At 40.5% G+C, this 21,278-nt stretch overlaps 1 protein-coding gene across 2 annotated transcripts; it reads right to left on the reverse strand.

Annotated features, from left to right (window-relative positions):
• Nucleotides 1-721: 721 nt before the first annotated feature.
• On the reverse strand, nt 722-19,715 carry ccdc25 (coiled-coil domain containing 25). 2 transcript variants are annotated; one of them, XM_078212671.1, is made up of 10 exons: nt 19,187-19,694; nt 18,808-18,930; nt 14,720-14,767; nt 13,764-13,803; nt 13,510-13,561; nt 10,489-10,564; nt 7,199-7,302; nt 6,503-6,705; nt 3,937-3,982; nt 722-1,707 (listed from the first exon to the last, which is right to left on the reverse strand). In XM_078212671.1, the coding sequence occupies exons 3-10, from the start codon at nt 14,739-14,741 to the stop codon at nt 1,675-1,677; spliced, it is 576 nt and encodes a 191-aa protein (XP_078068797.1). In that variant the 5' UTR covers nt 14,742-14,767; nt 18,808-18,930; nt 19,187-19,694; the 3' UTR covers nt 722-1,674. The 2 variants fall into 2 exon arrangements, with proteins under 2 accessions (XP_078068797.1, XP_078068796.1); XM_078212670.1 differs by lacking the exon at nt 18,808-18,930 and having other exon boundaries at nt 19,187-19,715.
• Nucleotides 19,716-21,278: the final 1,563 nt, after the last annotated feature.

Here is a 21,278-nt window from a genome sequence, read left to right on the forward strand (position 1 = left end):
TGAAAAAGTTTTTTCCTCAAATCACCTCTTTGCTGAAATCTATGGCCCCTGGTTATTGACCCCTCTACTAATTGAAAAAAGTACTTTTCTGTTCACCCTATGTGTGTCCCTCAATCTTATAAACCTCTATCAGGCCCCCCTCAAACTTTGCTGCTCCAAGGAAAACAGTCCCAGCCTCTCAGCTCAGACCTTCCAGCCCAGGCAGCATCCTAATAAATCTCAAAGAACAGTACAGCACAGGAAACAGGCCCTTCGGCCCCCCTCTGTACCTTCTCCAGTGCAATCACATCCTTCCTATGTGGCGACCAGAACTGCAAGCAGTACTCCCAGCTGTGGCTTAACTAGCATTTTATACAGTTCCAGCATGAACTTGGGTCAAACAAAATAATTTGAACAAGGCAACCTGTAAAGACACAAAATCATCTAGCTCTTGTGAATGCTTATCCTGTGCTTAACTATGAATTAAATGTGGCAACTGAACTTTCAATGTACAGCTATGAATCACAAATCAAGGTTCACTGAATATTTGAAAATCAATTCAAACAATCTTACAGTACTCAAAATCCAGAGCATTGTTTTCCCCAGTCTGGAATAAGATTTTCTAATAATTTACTCAACCAGTCCATGAAAAATGGTGAGCTTTTAAAAAACATTTGGGAATGCAAATAGTGGAGGAAAGCCAAAAAACACGCCCAAATAAAACCAGAAAAGAATTCATACATGGGTTTTTCAGATGTTTATTATTTTCACGTGTTCTGGGTAAGGTTCAACAGCTCAAAAACAAAGTTTACAGTAGGTCTTAACATGTGGCTACACCAGAATGTACAAAATGCATCTTACTGCCCGTGTAGGCCTTATCACCAAGATCCAAGTGACACATCTAGTTTGGAGGGGATGGGAAGAGACAGATCAAATGTATTACATAGAGCTGGAAATTCTAGCTCAAAAAACATATCCAGGGGAAATATCCAGTGGGTGTCACATAATGTCAACCACAATCCTAAAGCAAGGAATTAGACAAATTATAATTCTGTATGAAAACATGTGGGAAAATGATAGAAAGACATCAGGTCAACCAGCATCTTTAAAGCAAATATGGGCCAATATTTCATCTCATCCATACTTTAGTTTCAAGTATTCTTATTTACTTTCTAATCATACACATTTAGGGTGCATTCATACTGCAGTTTTACGCCAATGCCATGTGGTTTCAATACAAATGTAACAGTATAATTTAGAGTGAGTTGCCGATTTGATTTTTAAACAAATCACACTGCTTAAAACTTTATGCCAGTTGCAACATAAATCAAACTAGAAAATCTCGAGAATACCCAAATAATCTACATATTTTTGGATCAGACTTTATTTTAATAGACTCTCATCATGTTTTAGGCATTTTAAAAATTCCAGCGATAATCTAGCAATAAGTCATTCTCTCAAACAAGCACCCATGCGAAGCTAGAATCAAAATTGCATTTTCAGGCTCGAATTTCAAATCAAATGGAGAAAAATTTACAAATGTCATTTTCCACTTGTTTGATCACAGGGAAGACAGAAATCTTGTAACTCAATGCTACTGGTCCAGCAATGAATTATAGTCAAAAAGCCGAAAGTATTTTTTGGCAGGCCTGCACCTCCATTTCAAAATGTCTATGGCTTAACATTCAGTGGACTTCACATGAAATCATCAGAGTCATAACCACAATCCTAAACAAAGACAGAAAAAAAGGAATTAGGCAAATGATAACATTGCACAAACACCAAAAAAAGACATGCTGGATGACAGTTCCAGAGTCAAATGGTAGAAATGGAGGCGGCGGTAGGGATAGAGATCGAGAAATATAACTCACAGTTTTCCAAAAACTATAGCAAATGATACTTCTAGTGTACAAGGGAATACACAATGAAACAAATCTAAAGGTCTGGAATTAATAAGCGCAGCACCACATCAACAACGTACAAGTTGTAGGACTGCTGCTGTATTGAAACAGGAAAGGGATGCTTAAAAGGAGATAGCCTAGATAATTTTAATTCCTAAATAAGCATTCATCTTGCTAGATATAACTTTTGGTCACCATTCATAGCTCATTGGTAGCCCTCATCTCCAAGGCAGAAGTTTTTGATTTGAGTCTTGAGCACAAAATCTAGGCTGACACTTCACTATGCGATGTTAGTGGCACCGTCTTTTGAATGAGGTGCTAAACTGCCTCTGTCCTCTCTTACAGATCTTTGTCAGTCTTACTATTTAAAGAACAGCAAGGAAGTTCTTTCAGGTGCCTTGGTCAATATTTATCCCTCAACTAACATCACTAAAATATGATGTGGAGATGCCAGCATTGGACTGGGGTGGGCACAGTAAGCAGTCTCAGAACACCAAGTTAAAGTCCAACAGGTGTATTTGGTAGCACAAGCTTTCGGAGCGCTGCTCCTTCATCAGGTGTGTGGAGTTGGGTTCACAAACAGGGCATATCACTAAAATAGATTACCTGACCACTATCATATTGCTTTTGTGGGACCTTGCTGTATACGAATTTCTGTCACATGACACTTCAAAGGTTACACTTTAAGTGGTTATAAATCAATGCGGCAGCAGTCTTTCACCCTGTACATTGTTGATGTGGTGCTACATTTATTAATTTTATCCTAGGCAAATAATATTTTGACACCCATTCTATCAAGACTCGAGTTGCACTTCAAAAAGGAAATAGATCAAAGTCATCTTCAGAATAAAAAAGGTCATTTGTAAATTGGTGATGCAGGCATTGCCAATTTATTTACTCTAAATAAACATATCCTAATGGGTCAGTGAGCAAATATATATGGTGTGCTACTTAAATGTCCCAGATTGTATCCCTTCTCAGTGATACGTTAACTGATCTCACTCAATATGAGATGGAGGTGCGACTAATGGCCTCAGTGATGGCTGTAAGAATATGGGCTTGCATATATTTTTTCCTTGTACTATGAAATTTAGGTACTGTACTTTATAAATGTTTGCGTGGGCTTCTGGTAAGCAAAGATATCCCTAATCATTGCATGACCATCTTTATTTACATCCAACTTAAATCAATGCAAACAGTTCTTCAAATAGCAGCAATTGATTAGGGATAACTTGTTGCATGAAGCTAGACATTTAAAGAGAGAGAAATGGCAAGTTAGAACATTTCAGAATGATTAAATGGAACTGAAAAAAGTTTAAAATGATTGATTAAAATGTACAATTTAATAAAAGACAGGAGAAGGATTTTTGATTGCTTTGCTAAATTCTTGTTGTAACTGCATTACTAAAGGTCTTAACAAAGAACAATTTAGATTAAAAATCATCTGCATGCCTTGTAGTTCAGGATGTAGTTATTGTGTATCAATGGTCTATTGATGTAACTGTGAGCGGTGTATCAATCATATTGTGTTACGAAGTGGATGCAGTAACCTGCATCTTGGTTGCTCTGGCGAGTAAAGGCGTTGTGTGACTTAAACATTACCCGGCTGTTAAGTATTGCTTTATTAATTAATAAATCATCTTAATTTGTTATACCAAAACCACTGTCTGCCAACTTTTTGTCTTGTCAAGTAATTTACAGAACTTTAATCCACACTGGGCATTGGAAGTCAGCTTAGCTCCTGTACTATCCAGTAATCCTGCTGGAAAGAGTACAGGAATTCATGTGTGTTGGATGCGGACAAGATTTTGTGTATTGGCTGAATGTTTTAATTGGTGAACTAATCTGGATTCAAATGAAGAATAACCATTTGGGAACAGGTACCAGATGTGTATGTCTACTGAACTGTAATCCTGTATTACTCTGTCTTCTGAAAAGGACAGGAAAATGTTGGAGAAACATATCTTCTGACCAAATTAACAGCAAGCAATAGAGGAACGGGATTTTTGGGCCATGGTGATTGGCACTGTCGTCAATTGTAATTATATTTCCTTACCTGATTGCTGCTCATGTTTTCAGACTTCATAAGTGCAGAATAGCACCTAAGGAGTTAATACAAACAGGTTAAACTTGGTTGGATGCCTTCTAACATTACAGAATGTTGCCTTTTTCACAGTCTAGCACCCTTATCCTTTGCTGATGTGGGTAGTTCCACAACTTTTCTCTAACTCAGTTATTTGTTCTATTTCATATCCCAGAATGTAATCAGAAAACATCATCCTGTTGGACCATGAATGTAATGACCCAAAGCATTTTCAACTATGACCACATACAATGACTTTTATTCCAGCTTATCTCCAGATAGTTCAAGCTACCCATTCTTGTTGCCCTGCTTTCTTGAGCTGTCCATAAATCTATCTCAACCATTTAGTATTATTCAATTTGTATTGCAAACCAACTATTTCACCTTTTGTTCCTCAACTCATTATTTTATATATTCACACACACACACACACACAATTATAATTATACATAGTACCCTTCATAGTCATTGCTGCTTTTAACTTTTTAATTTTATTCGCTTCTATCTGGTATTTTATTTGCGTCTTAACCTTCCTCATCCTTTTCTTTTTTTTCCCCATATTTTTTTCCTCAACATTAGTTTAAGCCTCACCCAACAGCATTAGTTACTCTCCCAGTAAAGATATTGTTCTGAATTATTTTCCCAGAAGAAACCATAGTTAATAACATTTTGTCTGAAATCAAGAATGTTAAGTTTATTATGCACTACAAGTTTTTCCATACATGAAATAGATTGATTCTTCGCAATCACAACAACTTGGATTTATATAGGGCTTTAATGTAGCAAAACATCCCAAAGTGCCTCACAGGGACATTATAAAGCAAAATGTGATACCGAACCATGTAAGGAGATATTAGGACAGATGGCCAAAATCTTGGCTAAAGGAAGAGGTTTAAAGAGCATCTTGAAGAAAGGAAAGGGAAGTAGAAAGACAAAGAGGTTTAGCGAGGAAATTCCAGAGTTTAGAGCCATAGCAGCTGAAAGCAAGACTACAAATGTAAAAGATCTCAAAAGGTTGTGGGCTGAAGGGGATTACAAAGGTAGGAAGTGGTGACTCCATGTAGGGATTCGGAGCCAATGTAGGCCAGCAAAACAGTGGTTTCAGATTGACAAGAATTGATGCTAGCAAAAGCAAGGCAAAGCTTTTAGACCTCTAAGCCGAGGGTAGAAACTGGGAAGTTCACTAGGAGGGTGTTGGAATAGACAAGTGGATGAACTGAGGTAGGGGCAAAACTGGGCGACCTTATGAAAGTGGAAATAAACAATCTTAACGATGGGTGAATATATGTTGACAGACATAGCACAGAATTGCGAACAGTCCAGTTCAGCATTAGCCTGTTATCAGGGGGAGGGCTGAAGTTTTGGCAGGGAACCAAATACAATAAGCTTACCAATATTTAGTTGGGGGAAATTCCTGCTCATCCAGTATTGGATGTCAGATAAACAGCCTGATCATTTAGAGACAGTGGAAGAGTTGAAAGAGATGGTGATGAGGTAGATCTGGATGTCATCGGTGTGCATGTGAAAAGCCAACGCTGCATTTTAAATGACATTATGAAGGGGCTGCATGCAGATAGGGAACGGGGAATGGTGTGGAGGTGGGCACCAAGGATTAGAAGATCAGAGGTAGAGGAAACAATGCAGGAGATGAAAGAGGAGCCATTGTGGGTGAAATACTGGCTACAATTAAGTAGATCAGAATGAAATCAGATGAGTACAGTCTCACCTGGAAGCATAGTGGAGGGCATGTCCCTGCCTATGTCAAAGGAGATGAGATGGAAATAGTTGAGAGCTTCAAGTTTCTAGGTATCCAGATCACCAACAACCCGTCTTGGACCCCTCTCGCCAACGCTATAGTTAAGAAAGCCCACCAGCCCTTCTACTTTGGAGGAAATTCGGGATGTCCGCTATGACTCACCAATTTTTACAGATGCACCATAGAAAGCATCCTTTCCGGATGTATTACAGCTTGGCATGGCTCCTGCTCCGACCAAGACCGCAAGAAACTACAAAGGGTTGCGAACATAGCCCAGTCCATCGCACAAACCGGCCTCTCATTTATTGATATTGTCTACACTTCCTGCTACCTTGGAAAAGCAGCCAGCATAATCAAGCACCCCATGCACCCCGGACATACTCTTCCACTTTCTTCCGTTGGGAAAAAGATACAAAAGTCTGAGATCACATACTGACCGACTCAAAAACAGCTTCTTTCCTGCTGCCATCAGACTTTCTGCACCCTCTCCTTTACTTCTCCCCCATGTACTCTATGAACGATGTGCTTTGTCCGCACAGCATACAAGAAACAATACTTTTCACTGTATACCAATATATGTGACAATAATAAATCCAATCACCCAGCTGGACAATAGCTGTAACAGTGGAGATGTGCTGGAGGAAGAAAGTATTGTCCACAGGAAAAATAAACTTTTGTTTCTTCTAAGCAATTTTGGATGGGAATGGCATTGATCAAACGTTTAAAAAAAATTAGAAGCAATTAGAGAAAACATGTGCTCTCTTCTACCATGCCCATACAAACCTAAGATCTTCAATTTCTTTTCTCTTCTTCATCTCCTCCTTTTCCTTTCGCTTCATCTCTTGAATCTGTGCTTTTCTCTCGTTCTGTTCTTCTCTGTTTCTGGATTCTTTTTCTGCTGCCAAATCTGGGAATCGCTCGTCTTTTGTTTTCTCCAACCGGTTTAAAATTTCATTTATTTTTTTCTCTACTGTAATTATCTTCACCTAAAAAAAAAGTGCAAATGACGACCAAAAATAGTAACTCCTCTGAAGATAACACCAAGTTGTTGTACACAGTTACCATTCATGGGCTATGCAATTAGTAGGCAAGTGAACCTTCAACAAAGGACGCGATCTTTCCAACTATTCATGCCACGCTCCTGCTGCAGCAAGGTTGGAGAATTTGGCACCCAGTCAAATTTCCCTTCGCTGCAGCGGGATGGGAAAATCCCGCCAGCGTGAATGGTGGTAACAATCCGACCAAACTGTTCCTTTTAAACTCTATTTTATTTCATGCCCATTTTACTTTAACTATTCAATGCAGCAATCTTTTTTGATAATTCCTAGTTTCAGAATTCAAGATCTCAGATGGAATTTTTAAAAGAAAAAACTACATTTTTGTTCAACGCTTCTCTCGACAATCTACACGAACAGTTCAGTAATAAACAAAACCATGAGCGTTAGCTCCCATTCGTTCAGCAGTGAGTGTTGTACTTACCTCTTTTTGTCGATGGAATCCTATTTGTCCCACGTCCATGTCACCAGTCTTCTTCAGATTAGACCATGAAGTATACACAACATTTATGTTGTTCATTTTGCATCCTAACAAATAGAAAATGTTATCCTACAGGTATATGCAATTATGATATATAACCGTACTTTAGTTCAGTAGTTTATAACAACCAAAAACTAGTCTCAAACCAATAAGGGAGGAAATAAACAACCAAGTGTTAAAAAAAGTAGCACATGATCCTTAATAGATTTTACTGCAGAAAATGTTTTAGCAAGCATGTAGTCTTAATCAGAGTGAATTATGTGAGACTGTTCAGTCCAATCAGTTCTAAGTGCTTAAATTATTTCTATGTCCCATCAACTACTTCTCTAACCAATTCTTACAAGTTCGATGTGGTCTTTCTTTTGGCAACTAAAGACCTCCTGTTTATTATGATGCAGCTGACATGTATATGCACGTCTAAAAGCATTTGACAAGTGTTTCACATTATATATATTTGTTCACAGTGCGGATACAGAAGGATATAATTTCATTGCTTGCAGATGACGACACACAACTTCGCAAGACTTCAGGAGGACACAAAACTAGGCAAATGGGCAGTGTTACAAATTCAATTCATTGCGTTCCTGGCTAAATTAACAATCTGTGGAGATCCTAACATTTAAGTACAGGATGTTCCAATGCTCATTACACTGGTTTCCCACTTAGTAACAAGGATTAATGAACAACACGTCTTGAGGCAGTCAGTTTCGGGAAGTAGGTCTGCAAGTATCACAGAGATGAGGATGGGAGCAGGTCCCAGCTAAGTTAACAAGTTAGAGAAAGGGTTGCGGAGGGCAGACTTTATGGAAAGAATTGGGGGAAGGTGCCCCTTCGGAGCAGTGGTGTTCTGCTTGGCATGGTCATAGATCTGGAAGTGTGTTTGTGAGCGAGTGTTTGAATGTACTTGGGAATCCAGGGAGAAGGAATCTTGGGAAGCAAGACTGAAACGCTGCAAAGTGGGCTGATGTTAAAGCAATCAGAGTGGGAGCAATTTTGGAGAGAATTCCAAGGAGAGATATTTGAATGTAAAGCTGGGAATCCCTTGCGAGAGAATTTCAACAAGATCGTTTGACTTGGTGTTCACTGACATCTGGTTGGGTTCTTCAGAAATCCACAAACTGTGTCTTGGTTGTATCTGTCATTTACTCTGCAGTGTGGCATGTCCGACCAGTTTTCACAAGTACCCCATACTTACCTGGAATGTTAAGAGTATAAGATACATATTGTAAATTGTATCTTTCTGAACTTGTAAAGTCTGTTTTTGTTTGTTCAAGACCTGTGGAATCTTGTGGCTTCGTTTCAAAAGCAGGTGGCTTGAATCTCAATCTTTATCTACTTTAAGTGAAACATTATTGGTCCTCCCAATGCCCTGGGTTCTGGCCAAACATCTTAACATGGCAGACTAAATCTAATGCAGAAAAATGTGAACTCTTATATTTCAACAAGAAGAATGAGAGTCAACGAGAATTAAATTTAGGGAGTAGGGAGACCTGGGAGTTCACATACACAAATCATCGAAGGTGGCAGGGTAAAATAGCCAGGTTGTGAATGTTACAGAGCCCTGGGCTTTAGAAGTAGCGGCACACACACAAAAGCAAGGAAGTTATGCTAATGCTTCATAAAGTACGTCGTCTAATTCCAGACACCACACTTTTAAAAGGAAGTCAAGACCTTGATGAGCACAAAGAGACTTATTAGAATGGTACCAAAATGGAGTACATCCTTTGTGGAAAAACCTCCTTACTTTTGTATTCTATTCCTTTAGCTACAAGTGCAAACATTCCATTTGCTTTCTTTATTAACTGTTGTACCTGCATGCTAGCTTTCTGTGACTCATGAATGAAGACACTCAGATCCCTCTGCACCAGAGCACCTCGAAGTCTCTACCCATTTAGATAACAAGCTGCGTTTCCATTTTTGCGACCAAATTACATAATCTCACACTTATCCACGTTAAACTCCATCTGTCACATTTTGGCCCACTCTCCTAACCTTTCTATATCCATTTGTAAGGTTCTTATTTCCTCATTGCAACTTACTACTGTACCGGGCGGCACGGTAGCACAGTGGTTAGCACTGCTGTACCGGGTTACTACTGTACCGGGCGGCACGGTAGCACAGTGGCTAGCACTGCTGCTTCACAGCTCCAGGGACCTGGGTTCGATTCCCGGCTCGGGTCACTGCCTGTGTGGAGTTTGTGCATTCTCCTCGTGTCTGCGTGGGTTTCCTCCGGGTGCTCCGGTTTCCTCCCACAGTCCAAAGATGTGCGGGTTAGGTTGATTGGCCATCGTAAAATTGCCCCTTAGTGTCCTGAGGTTTGTACATTAGAGGGATTAGCGGGTAAAAATATGTAGGGATATGGGGGTAGGGCCTGGGTGGGATTGTGGTCGGTGCAGACTCGATGGGCCGAATGGCCTCTTCCTGCACTGTAGGGTTTCTATGATTTCTACTGTCCCGCCTATTTTTGTGTCATCTGCAAATCTGGCTATAGAGCCTTCTTTCACTGTATCCAAGTCATTAATATAGATTGTAAATAGCTGGGGCCCAAGGACCGAACCCTGTGACACCCCACTAATTACTTCTTGCCATCAAGAAAAAAAGACATTTATCCCGACTCTCTGTCTTTTGTCCATCAGCCAGTCACCTATCCAAGCTAATAAATTACCCCATATCCCATGTGATCTAACCTTGTGAATTAACCTTTTGTGTGGCACTTTATCAAACGCCCAAACGGGGGAGATCTAATAGAGGGGCTGATAAAGCAAAGAGGAGAAATTGCATACCCTGTCAAGAGGAGCAATAACCATAAAAGACAGATTTTAAGATAATTGGCAAAAGGACAGGATGGCCAAATTAGAGTTCTTCCAATCTTGAATGCTCTACTGAAAGATGGTGGAAACAGATTCAATAGTAACTTTCAAAACGAAGTTGAATATATACTGTACTTGGAGGAACAAAAATATAGGGCTATGGGGAGTAGAACTAATTGGATAGTTCCTTCAAATGGCCACCTTCTGTGGTGTATGTGGTTTTATCAATGTTGATACTGAATTTCACAGCCTCTCAACCATCTGTAAATATTTGCCTAAAATCTAGCATGTAATCTTGTATCTGATGTTTTGTTCTAGCGCCCACAATCATTGGCATCAGTATATTTCTATTATGTACTCTGTCTTATCATACCCTACAATCCCTTCCCTACTCTAATGGAAACAGCTCCACATAATCATTACCTTGAATGCTGTTAGCTTTTACAAGCTGTGCACAGTCTATTAGTACTTCCTTGGGGATGCCATCAATTGCCTGCCCCTAGAACACAAGAATGAAATATATTAACACTTTGCTTTATACACCTCAACACACTGGAGTAAAATTTAATTTGTGATCAAATAACAAAATTGAAGCATCTCTTTTATATATTGTTATATGTGTTGATCTATCAAAAGCACAATGCACTTAATTATTTACAGCACAATGCACTTATTTACAACTTTTTTTTTACTAATGCACAAATCTTTAGAACACACAAGATTTATATTTCTGCGGTAGCCATATCCCAACCTTCTTATTCTCCCAATTCCGCCCCACCCTGAAGGTATCAATTCAGATGGCTCCATACATATTTGCTCCCTTATATGAACGTGCAAGTTAGGAACAGGAGTAGGCAATTCGGCTCCTCAAGCCTGCTCCACCACAAAAGAGTATAAAATTGGAGAAGTGTTGTTGCAATTGTATAGGGTGTTGGTAAGATCACATCTGGAGTATTGGGGTCCAGTTTTGGTCTGCTTATTTGAGGAAGGATGTGGTGGCTTGGAGGCAGTTCAGAGGAGGTTCAGGGGATGAAGGGGTTGACATACGAGGAGAGATTAAACAGTTTGGGCTTGTACTCGCTGGAGTTTAGAAGGATGAGAGGGGATCTGATCGAGGCATATAAAATACCAAAAGGAATTGACAAGGTAAACGTAGACCAAATGTTTCCCCTTGCGGGGCAATCTAGAACAAGAGGTCACAGGTATAAGTTGAGAGGCAGATTTAAAACTGAGAAGAAGAATTACATCTCACAGAATGGTGAATTTGTGGAACTCGCTGTCCCATAGTACGGTGGAGTCTGAATCATTAAATGGTTTCAAAGAGATAGATATATTTCTGATAACAAACAGATTAAAGGGATATGGGGAACAGGTAGGGAGGTGGATTTGAGACTAGGGAGAGATCAGTCATGATCTGATTGAATGGCGGAGCAGGCTTGAAGTACTGAATTGCCTAATTGTGCTCTTAATTCCCATGTTCAATATGATGGCTGATCTAATCTAATCTTGCCTCCACATGATAACATTTCACCCCTTGGCTTATCAAGAGTATATCAACTTCTGCCTTAAAGATATCCAAAGACTCTGTCTCAACCACCTTTTGAGGAAGAGAATTCCAAAGCCTCAACACAAAAAAAAATTCCTCATCTCTGTTTTTAATGAGTGACCCCATATTTTTAAAATAGTGATCCCTCGTTCTAGTTTTTCCCATGAGGTAACTTCCTCTCCACATCTGGCCTGTCAAGTTCCTCCAGGATCTTGTGTTTCAATCAAGTCCTCTCTTGCTCTTACTCCAGCGAATAGAAGCCTAGCCTGTTCTCTTGTCTGCACAAGAGAACCTGCTAATTCCAGGTATTAATCTAGTAAACCTTCCCTGAACTGCTTCCAAATCACTCATTTCCTTAAATAGGGAAGCCAGTACTGTACGCAGTATTCCACATGTGGTCTCACCGTATAACTGAAGCACAACCTCCCTACTCTTGTATTCAAATTCCTCACAATAAAACAATAACATTCAATTAGCTTTACTAATTACTTGCCTCACCTGCACACTAGGTTCATGCACTAAGACACCCAGATCCCTTTGCATCTCAGAGCTCTACAATCTCTCACCATCCAGATAATATGCTTTTTTATTTGTCAAAATGGACAACCTCACATTTTCCCACATTATACTCCATTTGCTAGATCTTTGCCCGTTCACTTAACCTATGTAGCCTCCTTATGCCCTCTTTACAATTTAGCTTTCATACCTTTGTCATTAACAATATTATTGAACCACCATACTACTGGGCCTTCATCCAAATCATTTATACAAATTGTGAAGAGTTCAAGCCCCAGCACAGACCCCTTTGGCACACCATTAGTCACATCCTGACCACCAATAAAAGACTAATTTATTCTACTGTGTTACATCCGATACAACAATTTTTTATTTTTCCCATTAACTTTTGATAAGACATCTTATCAAATGCCTTCTGAAAATCTAAGTACATGCATGGGGGTTCCCCTTTATCCACAGCACATGACTCCTTCAAGGAACTCTAATAAATTAGTTCAATACGATTTCCAATTACATTGAATTATCTAAGCGCCGTTAATACATCTTTAATGATAAATTCTAACATTTTCCGTATGACAGATGTTAAGCTAACTAGTTTGTAGTTTCCTGCTTTATTTCTCTTCCCATGCTCACCACTGCCTTTTTGAATAAAGGAGTTACATTAGTAATTTTCCAATCTAATGGAAACTTTCCCAAATCTAGTGAACTTTTGAAAATTGAAACCAGCATATCATCCATCTCACTAGCCACTTGACCCGATGCTGAAATCCATCAGGACCCAGGAATTTATCAATCCGCAATTCCAACAATTTTCTAAGTTCCTCCCTCATTTCCAATTCCTGACGCAAATAATATTTGGATAAAATGGTTGCGAGTGTAGAAAGCGTGTCAATAAATATTAAAATGTAGAAAGTCCCTGCAGTAGAGTCTGATTTTACCTTTGCACAAAGGCCACAATATTCCCTAGCTCTCATGAGTCATCAGGAACATGAATTCAAGTTGACTTTTCTTTTACAATACCAAGTATCACTCCACCAATACCCAAAGCTATGGTTGAGGTGAACGGCCTCAGTACTGAGTGGAAATGAAGCTTCCTGGTTGTCTCTCAGTAACCCATGCCCCTCTCCATACCAAAATTTATTTTTAAAATATGAAACAGGAAACACAATTCAGGATATAATTCATATTTTACACGTGGCATTTACTACAAGTTACCTACACATGATAAATATGCAAGTGATCAGACCATCCTATTTGTGGGACATAACCCGTGACTTTAAATTTATTACAAATTCAGCCTGAAAATTTGTTTAACATGCTATAGCTAATTTGAAAAGTGATTAAAGCCACTTTAAAGGAAAAGGATCCAGTTCAGACAATACCTTGTATAGTCGAAGGTACACATGAGCTGAAGACAATTTATCCACGTGAAACCTAAAAAATAACAATTCCAAGTATACATGTGGTAAGCAAAACAAATAATGTATTATGCAGATTCAGAACTGCAAATTTTATCTGCACATTATTAACACAAAAGGATCAACAGTACCAAAATAGTGTTGAAAAGAATATTTAAATGTGTGTAATTTGGATAAAAATGCAGAGGAATAACAGAACTATATTAACTGTGACATACCAAACATCTTCTGGCCACCCGTACTTTATTAGGTCTTCATCTATGTTTTTAAAAAGAGAATAATAAGCTGCACAAAGCTGAATATTTTAAACTCTTAGTGTGTTAGCCATCTAAATCTAAATGATTTAATCCAAACCATTAAATACTATTTAATTATGTTTAAAGATAGTGTTGAGTTGTTAATTGCTGTTAGGTAGATGAATTTCTAAATTCCAAGTCATTCATCACCCTCCCTGTTGGTTATGAAGCAATGAAGAAATTCCTGTTTAATCCTAGGAAAGAAACCAGAAATGAGAGAGACTATTCCAAACAACAGCTGAAATTGTAAAGGAAAAAATCTCTCCCTGAAGAATGTTCTCCGTTTCAGATGGTACAGTGCAGCTAATCATTATTTTATCCAAAAACAATGGGCCAAGATGTCAAAGTAACTCCATCCACCAAGCACATAACTAAGTGTTTTACATGGCAATTAGAGATTTCACTGACTCAATAAACAATGTAATAGGAACAGTTTACTGATGATACCAAAGGAAGGCATGGCAAATTGTGAGGAATAAACCAGGTAAACCTATGTTTGTAAGCAAACATAGACAGGCCAGCTGGGGGCAGACATCAAAAATGACAGAAAATCGAAGTCAGTGAATTAGTAGGGTATGCAGTACACCTTTGACTTAGCAGTAATAACCGATTTGCTTCTCAAAATATGTACCCAATTTGATATGGCGAGCCAAGCTATTTGTCCCCCGTGGCAAACTATTCCAAAACTTGATCAGTCTCGCAGTGATGAAATATTTTCTTACATTTTGACTGAAATTCCTACTCTTATTATGTACCAAATCTAGTTTGTTAAAATGATATACATAACTGATCCAGTTTCCTTCAAGATAATGAAAGTGATTAAGTTACTATTTATAAACTATGTATTAGAGAGTGGGGGAAAGAAAGTAGGCACTTACTTTCATATTTATCCTTTCCCATATATATTGTGTATGGTGAAGAAACCACTGCAATAAAATAGAAAATGTAACAAATAAATTAAACACTAAATTAGACAGAATAAAGGAACGAAATAGAGAATCTGGTGAACTGGTGCGGCAACAATAATCTCTCCCTCAATATCAACAAAATGAAGGAGATTGTCATCAACTTCAGGAAGCAGAGGAGAACATGCCCCTGTCTACATCAACGGGGATGAAGTAGAAATGGTCGAGAGCTTCAAGTTTTTAGGTGTCCAGATCACCAATAACCTGTCCTAACCGCCCCCATGCCGACACTATAGCTAAAAAAGCCCATCAACGCCTCTACTCTCAGAAGATTAAGGAAATTTGGCATGTTTGCTACGACTCTCACCAATTTTTTTACAGATGCACCAAAGAAAGTATCCTGTCTCGTTGTGTCACAGCTTGGTATGGCTCCTGCTCTGCCCAAGACCACAAGAACCTACAATAGGTTGTGAATGTAGCCCAATCCATCACGCAAACCAGCCTCCCACCCATTGACTCTGTCTACACTTCCCACTGCCTCAGCAAAGCAGCCAGTTTAATTAAGTACCCTACGCACCCGGACATTCTCTCTTCCACCTTCTTCCGTCAGGAAAAAGATACAAAGGTCTGAAGTCACGTACCAATAGACTCAAGAACAGTTTCTTCCCTGCTGCCATCAGACTTTTGAAAGGACCTATATCACATTAATTTGATCCTTCTCTACACCCTAACTATGACTGTAACACTACATTCTGCACTTTCATTTCCTTCTCTATGATCGGTATGTTTTGTCTGTATAGTGCGCAAGAAACAATACTTTTCACTGTATACTAATACATGTGACAATAATAAATCAAATAAAAGTAGCAAAAGTAATCTACACAAGGCTTTAATTGCAAAATTTCCAGATTTAACAATATAATCTCAAGAGTTTAAAGTTTGAATGAACTTTCATCACATGGATTATAGAATCATAGAATCCTACAGGACAGAAGGAGGCCATTCAACCCATAGAGTCTGCACCAACCAAAATCCCACCCAGGCCCTATCCCCATAACCCCATGCATTTACCCTTGCTAGTCCCACTGACACTAAAGGGCAATTTAGCATGGCCAATCCACCTAAACCACACATCTTTGGACTGAGGGGGGAAAACCGGAGCACCCGGAGGAAACCCATACAAACACAGGGAAAACGTGCAAACTCAACACAGACAGTGACCCAAGCCAGTAATCAAACCAGGCCCCTGGCACTATAAGGCAGCAATACTAACCACTGCGCCACCGTGCCACATTCATGGGGCATGGGTGTCGCTGGCTGGCTGGCCAGCATTTATTGCCCATCCCTAGTTGCCCAAGGGCACTTGAGAGTCAACCACTTTGCTGTGGCTCTGGATGGCAGCTTTCCTTCCCTGAAGTACATTAGCGAACCAGATGGATTTTTCTGACAATTGACAATGGTTTCATGGTCATCAGTAGATTCTTAATTCCAGATATTTTTAATATATTTTTGGCGGTACTCCAACCCAGGTCCCAGAACATTAGCTAAGTTCCTGGATTAATTGTCTAGAGATAATACCACTTGGCCATCGCCTCCCCTATAATCTGTTGATTATTTCATCCAGTTTTGTTTTCCTTTACGTCGTGAGTATTCGTCTGATAGATTAGGGATCAGATGGAGATTTCATTTCATTGATTAATAGAACAGTACTAGTAATGTACTAAAAAGAGGCAAAGACAAAAATTTAATGGGTGTTTAATTATTTTCACTCTATCTGAAGGTGCTCAGCCTGTGCTCAATGTCCCCCCACAGTGTTTGCAATGAACTGTTTTGGTGAAGTTGGCTGAAACACAGGAGAGAACACCCCTCCGCCCCTCCTTGAAATAGTGCCACATTACCTTTACATCTATCTGAATGGTTTGCTCTCTCATCTGACAATGCAAAACTCCATTAATACAGTAATGGAAAACAGTAAATTGGCCTATTTCTCTGGAGTTTAGCAGAATGAGACGGGATCTCTTTGAAACATAAGATTCTGATGGGGTTGATAGGGGATTCCACACCCAGTATCTATCCTAAGAAATGTGGCCATAGTCTGCAAATAATGAGCTGAGGTGAGGAGAAATTGCTTCACTCAAAGGGTTATGAATCTTTGGAATTTTCTACCCCAGAGGCTTGTGGACGTTCCATCGTTGAATACATTTAAGGCTAGGGTCGACATATTTGGGTCCATCAGAGAATTGAGGGATATGGGCAGCTGGTGGAAAAGTGGAGCTGAAGCCCAAGATCAGCCAACATTGCATTGAATGGCAAAGCAGGCTCAACAGGCCATGTGGTCTACTCCGCTCCTCTTTCTTGTGACTCGAATGTACTCAAACAACTTAGCACTCAGCTCTCTGGGGTACAGAATTCTAAAGATTTGCAACCTTTTTGATTTGATTTGTCACATTAGTATACAGTGAAAAGTATTGTTTCTTGTGCACTATACAAAGCATGCCATTCATACAGAAGGAAACGAGAGGATGCAGAACATAGCCCTTTTTCATTTTAGCAGAGGAGGTCGAAGGGATCTGGGCTTCAAGATCATATTTTGCGTTAAAAAAAACTTCAGAAAACCTTCAGAAAAACAAACTATTTTAAAAATTACAAGATTAAAAATGTATCAAATGTGTACCAGTTTACTCTTGATCCTTTGGCCACAAGTCACCCTGATGTTATTTTACACAGACGTTTTTATCTCATCAACAAACACACATGTTCCTTGTTTTCCCATTGTTAATTACAATCACATATCTATATTGATCTGCATCCATTATTGAGCTAATCCTGAAAATACATAATACCCTTACTTTTGAGAAATAAAAACAAAGTGCTCGAAAAACTCAGCAGGACTGAGGTATCTGTGAGAGAGAAGTCATTTAGGACTCAAAACAGTAACTTTGTTCAGATCTTCAGCATCTGCAGTATTTTGCTTTTATTTCTTATAACTTGATTCTTTACAACTTACATAACTATTTAAACTGAAGCAGTGTGCAATTCACCCAGTGTTATCTCCACAAAGCAAAGCACAAGTGTTTACACTATTCCAATACCATTTTAGTCTTCCTTTCAACTCCCTGGCTCCATTATACATTAATTCTTACAAAACATATTAGAAATAAATATTCAACTTTTTAAAAACTTTGCACAGGCACATGTGAAAAGGTGAATAAGAATTTTAATGTTTGTTCTACCTTTCCTGATGAATTTGCACGTGTATATATAAAGTGTCGTACACAAGAGGAAAGATAAAATAAAAATAAAAGCAAATTACTGCGGATGCTGGAATCGGAAACCAAAAGAGAAAGTGCTGGAAAATCTCAGCAGGTCTGGCAGCATCTGTGAGGAGAGAAAAGAGCTGATGTTTCGAGTCCAAATGACTCTTTGTCAAAAGGTCATCTGGACTCGATAGATGATGGCAGAGGCCTGATGAGAATGACTCTGTAATCAGGGGTCCAAACTGGCTATTCAGAGCTTGAACACAGATGGAAATTACATGGGATAACAAGAGAGCCAACTTAGTTTAGTTTACTACCATTGGAAACATCCAAATAAAAATATTCCTTGGTGGGCGGTGAGGTATTCCAAAACTGTTCATCAGGGAGAGGGATACGAGGGCAGCACAGAGGCTAGCCTTACAATGCCAGGGACCTGGGTTCGATCCCCAGCTTGGGTGACTGTGCAAAGTCTGCCCGTTCTCCCCTTATCTGCATGGGTTTCCTCTGGGTGCTCTGGGGAGTTTCCTCCCACAGTCTGAAAGTGGTGCTTCAGCTATGCTAAATTCTCCCTCTGTGTACCCGAACAGCACCCGAGTGTGGCAACTAGGGGATTTTCATTGAAGTATTAATGTAAGCCTTACTTGTGACACTAATAAATAAACTTTAAACTTACTGTTGGAGACTTCCAAATAAAGGTATTCCAGGTTGGGGGGGGGGGGGGGTATTCCCAATCCGTACACTAGGGCGAGGGATTCAGAGCTAATGTCGTTATCAGGTGTTTTGATTCTGACAAAAGTCACCGACCTGAAACGTTAACTCTTGTTACTTCCTCCACAGATGTCGCCCGACCTGCTGAGTATTTCCTACATTTTGGTTTTCACGTCAGCTTCCCAGCATTTTGCTTTCCCGCACATGAACTGTGCTCATCTGAAAGATCAGTAAAAATAAGCATAGGATCCCAAGCCATGAGAAAACAATTCGTTAGTAGATTGAGAGGGTACTTGTCCAAAAACAAACACAATTCCAGTGAATAACGAGAGGAGTTGTTGGAAAGGGGACTAGGCCGAGCTCCAGGCCGAGTCCCTCCCTCCCCAGTGGGTGACAATATAGGTGTCCTGAACCGCTTGCCAAACACAGACAAAACAAGCAGCCGTCTCCAGTGGGTACGGGCCGCTGTACTTACCGTTGCTGGTGAAGTAGTAAACCATCCTGCAGCAGCTCAGGCCTCAAGCTGACCAGGATCTCAATGGCGGAGGCAGCCCGCTGCCGCCCACGTGATCACTGCAGGCGGCTCTCTGCGAGCCCGGGTTACAATCTGTACACACGATTCAAGAAGGAGGAAATAAAACAATGCAGCAAAACCACAGCCCTGTCAGCCCGCTTCCTTGCAATTATTAATATGCATCGGTGCCCGTGGTGCTTATAATCGATTATTTTTTGTTCCGGTCAACAATCCAGTTGAACAAACGCACAGCACATCCGATGTTAATCTTTCATTTCTGGTGCATTGCCAGGACTTTAACTTCCTCACTCTCCGCCCAACATCAATTCAAACCTTTCCAACTGCAATTAAAAAAACTAACGGTGTGAGAACTCGGGGTAGATAGAGCCCTGAGTTGATTCAGTTCCAATGGTAAATATCTACTTTGACCCCATTTTGTATTTTCTACCCCGGCTCCCTTGCAGCATTCAGTTTGGACAGGCAGAGGGGCGGGGACTTCATGTTGGTCCAATCCGAGCGGAGCCTTTCGGCAGATTGACAGGTCAGACACCCAATTGTCCACGGAGAGGGAGCAGGTTAGGGGCGGGGTTTCGTGAGGCGGAGAGGCGGGACTGATCAGCGAAGCGGGGCTAATTAGTGAGCACAGTAAGAAGTCTCACAACACCAGGTTAAAGTCCAACAGGTTTATTTGGTAGCAAATACCGTAAGCTTTCGGAGCACAGCTCCTTCGTCAGATGGAGTGGTTATCTGTTCTCAAACAGTGCAAACAGACACAGAAATCAAATTACAGAATACTGATTAGAATGCAAATCTCTACAGCCAGCCAGGTCTTAAATGTACAGACAATGTGGGTGGAGGGAGCATTCAACACAGGTTAAAGAGATGTATATTGTCTCCAGACAGAACAGCTAGTGAAATTCTGCAAGCCCAGGAGGCAAGCTGTGGGGGTTACTGATAATGTGACATAAATCCAACATCCCGGTTTAGGCCGTCCTCATGTGTGCGGAACTTGGCTATCAGTTTCTGCTCAGCGACTCTGCGCTGTCGTGTGTCGTGAAGGCTACCTTGGAGAACGCTTACCTGAAGATCCAAGGCTGAATGCCCGTGACTGCTGAAGTGCTCCCCCACAGGAAGAGAACAGTCTTGCCTGGTGATTGTCGAGCGGTGTTCATTCATCCGTTGTCATAGCGTCTGCATGGTTTCCCCAATGTACCATGCCTCGGGACATCCTTTCTTGCAGCGTATCAGGTAGACAACGTTGGCCGAGTTGCAAGAGTAGGTACCGTGTACCTGGTAGATGGTGTTCTCATGTGAGATGATGGCATCCGTGTCGATGATCCGGCAAGTCTTGCAGAGGTTGCTGTGGCAGGGTTGTGTGGTGTTGTGGTCACTGTTCTCCTGAAGGCTGGGTAGTTTGCTGCGGATGAGGAGGATCGCAACAGACACCTCCAGACGCTGAAAGGTGCCCTCATAAGAACAGGATATGGCGCTCGACTCATCGATCAACAGTTCCGACGCGTCACAGCGAAAAACCGCACCGACCTCCTCAGAAGACAAACACGGGACACGGTGGACAGAGTACCCTTTGTCATCCAGTACTTCCTCGGAGCGGAGAAGCTACGGCATCTCCTCCGGAGCCTTCAACATGTCATTGATGAAGACGAACATCTCGCCAAGGCCATTCCCACACCCCCACTTCTTGCCTTCAAACAACCACGCAACCTCAAACAGACCATTGTCCGCAGCCAAGTTCCGCACACATGAGGACGGCCTAAACCGGGATGTTGGATTTATGTCACATTATCAGTAACACCCACAGCTTGCCTCCTGGGCTTGCAGAATTTCACTAGCTGTTCTGTCTGGAGACAATACACATCTCTTTAACCTGTGTTGAATGCTCCCTCCACCCACATTGTCTGTACATTTAAGACCTGGCTGGCTGTAGAGATTTGCATTCTAATCAGTATTCTGTAATTTGATTTCTGTGTCTGTTTGAGAACAGATAACCACTCCATCTGACGAAGGAGCTGTGCTCCGAAAGCTTATGGTATTT

The sequence above is a fragment of the Mustelus asterias genome, chromosome 5, assembly GCF_964213995.1.
Source record: "Mustelus asterias chromosome 5, sMusAst1.hap1.1, whole genome shotgun sequence".
NCBI classification, from domain to species: Eukaryota; Metazoa; Chordata; class Chondrichthyes; order Carcharhiniformes; family Triakidae; genus Mustelus; species Mustelus asterias.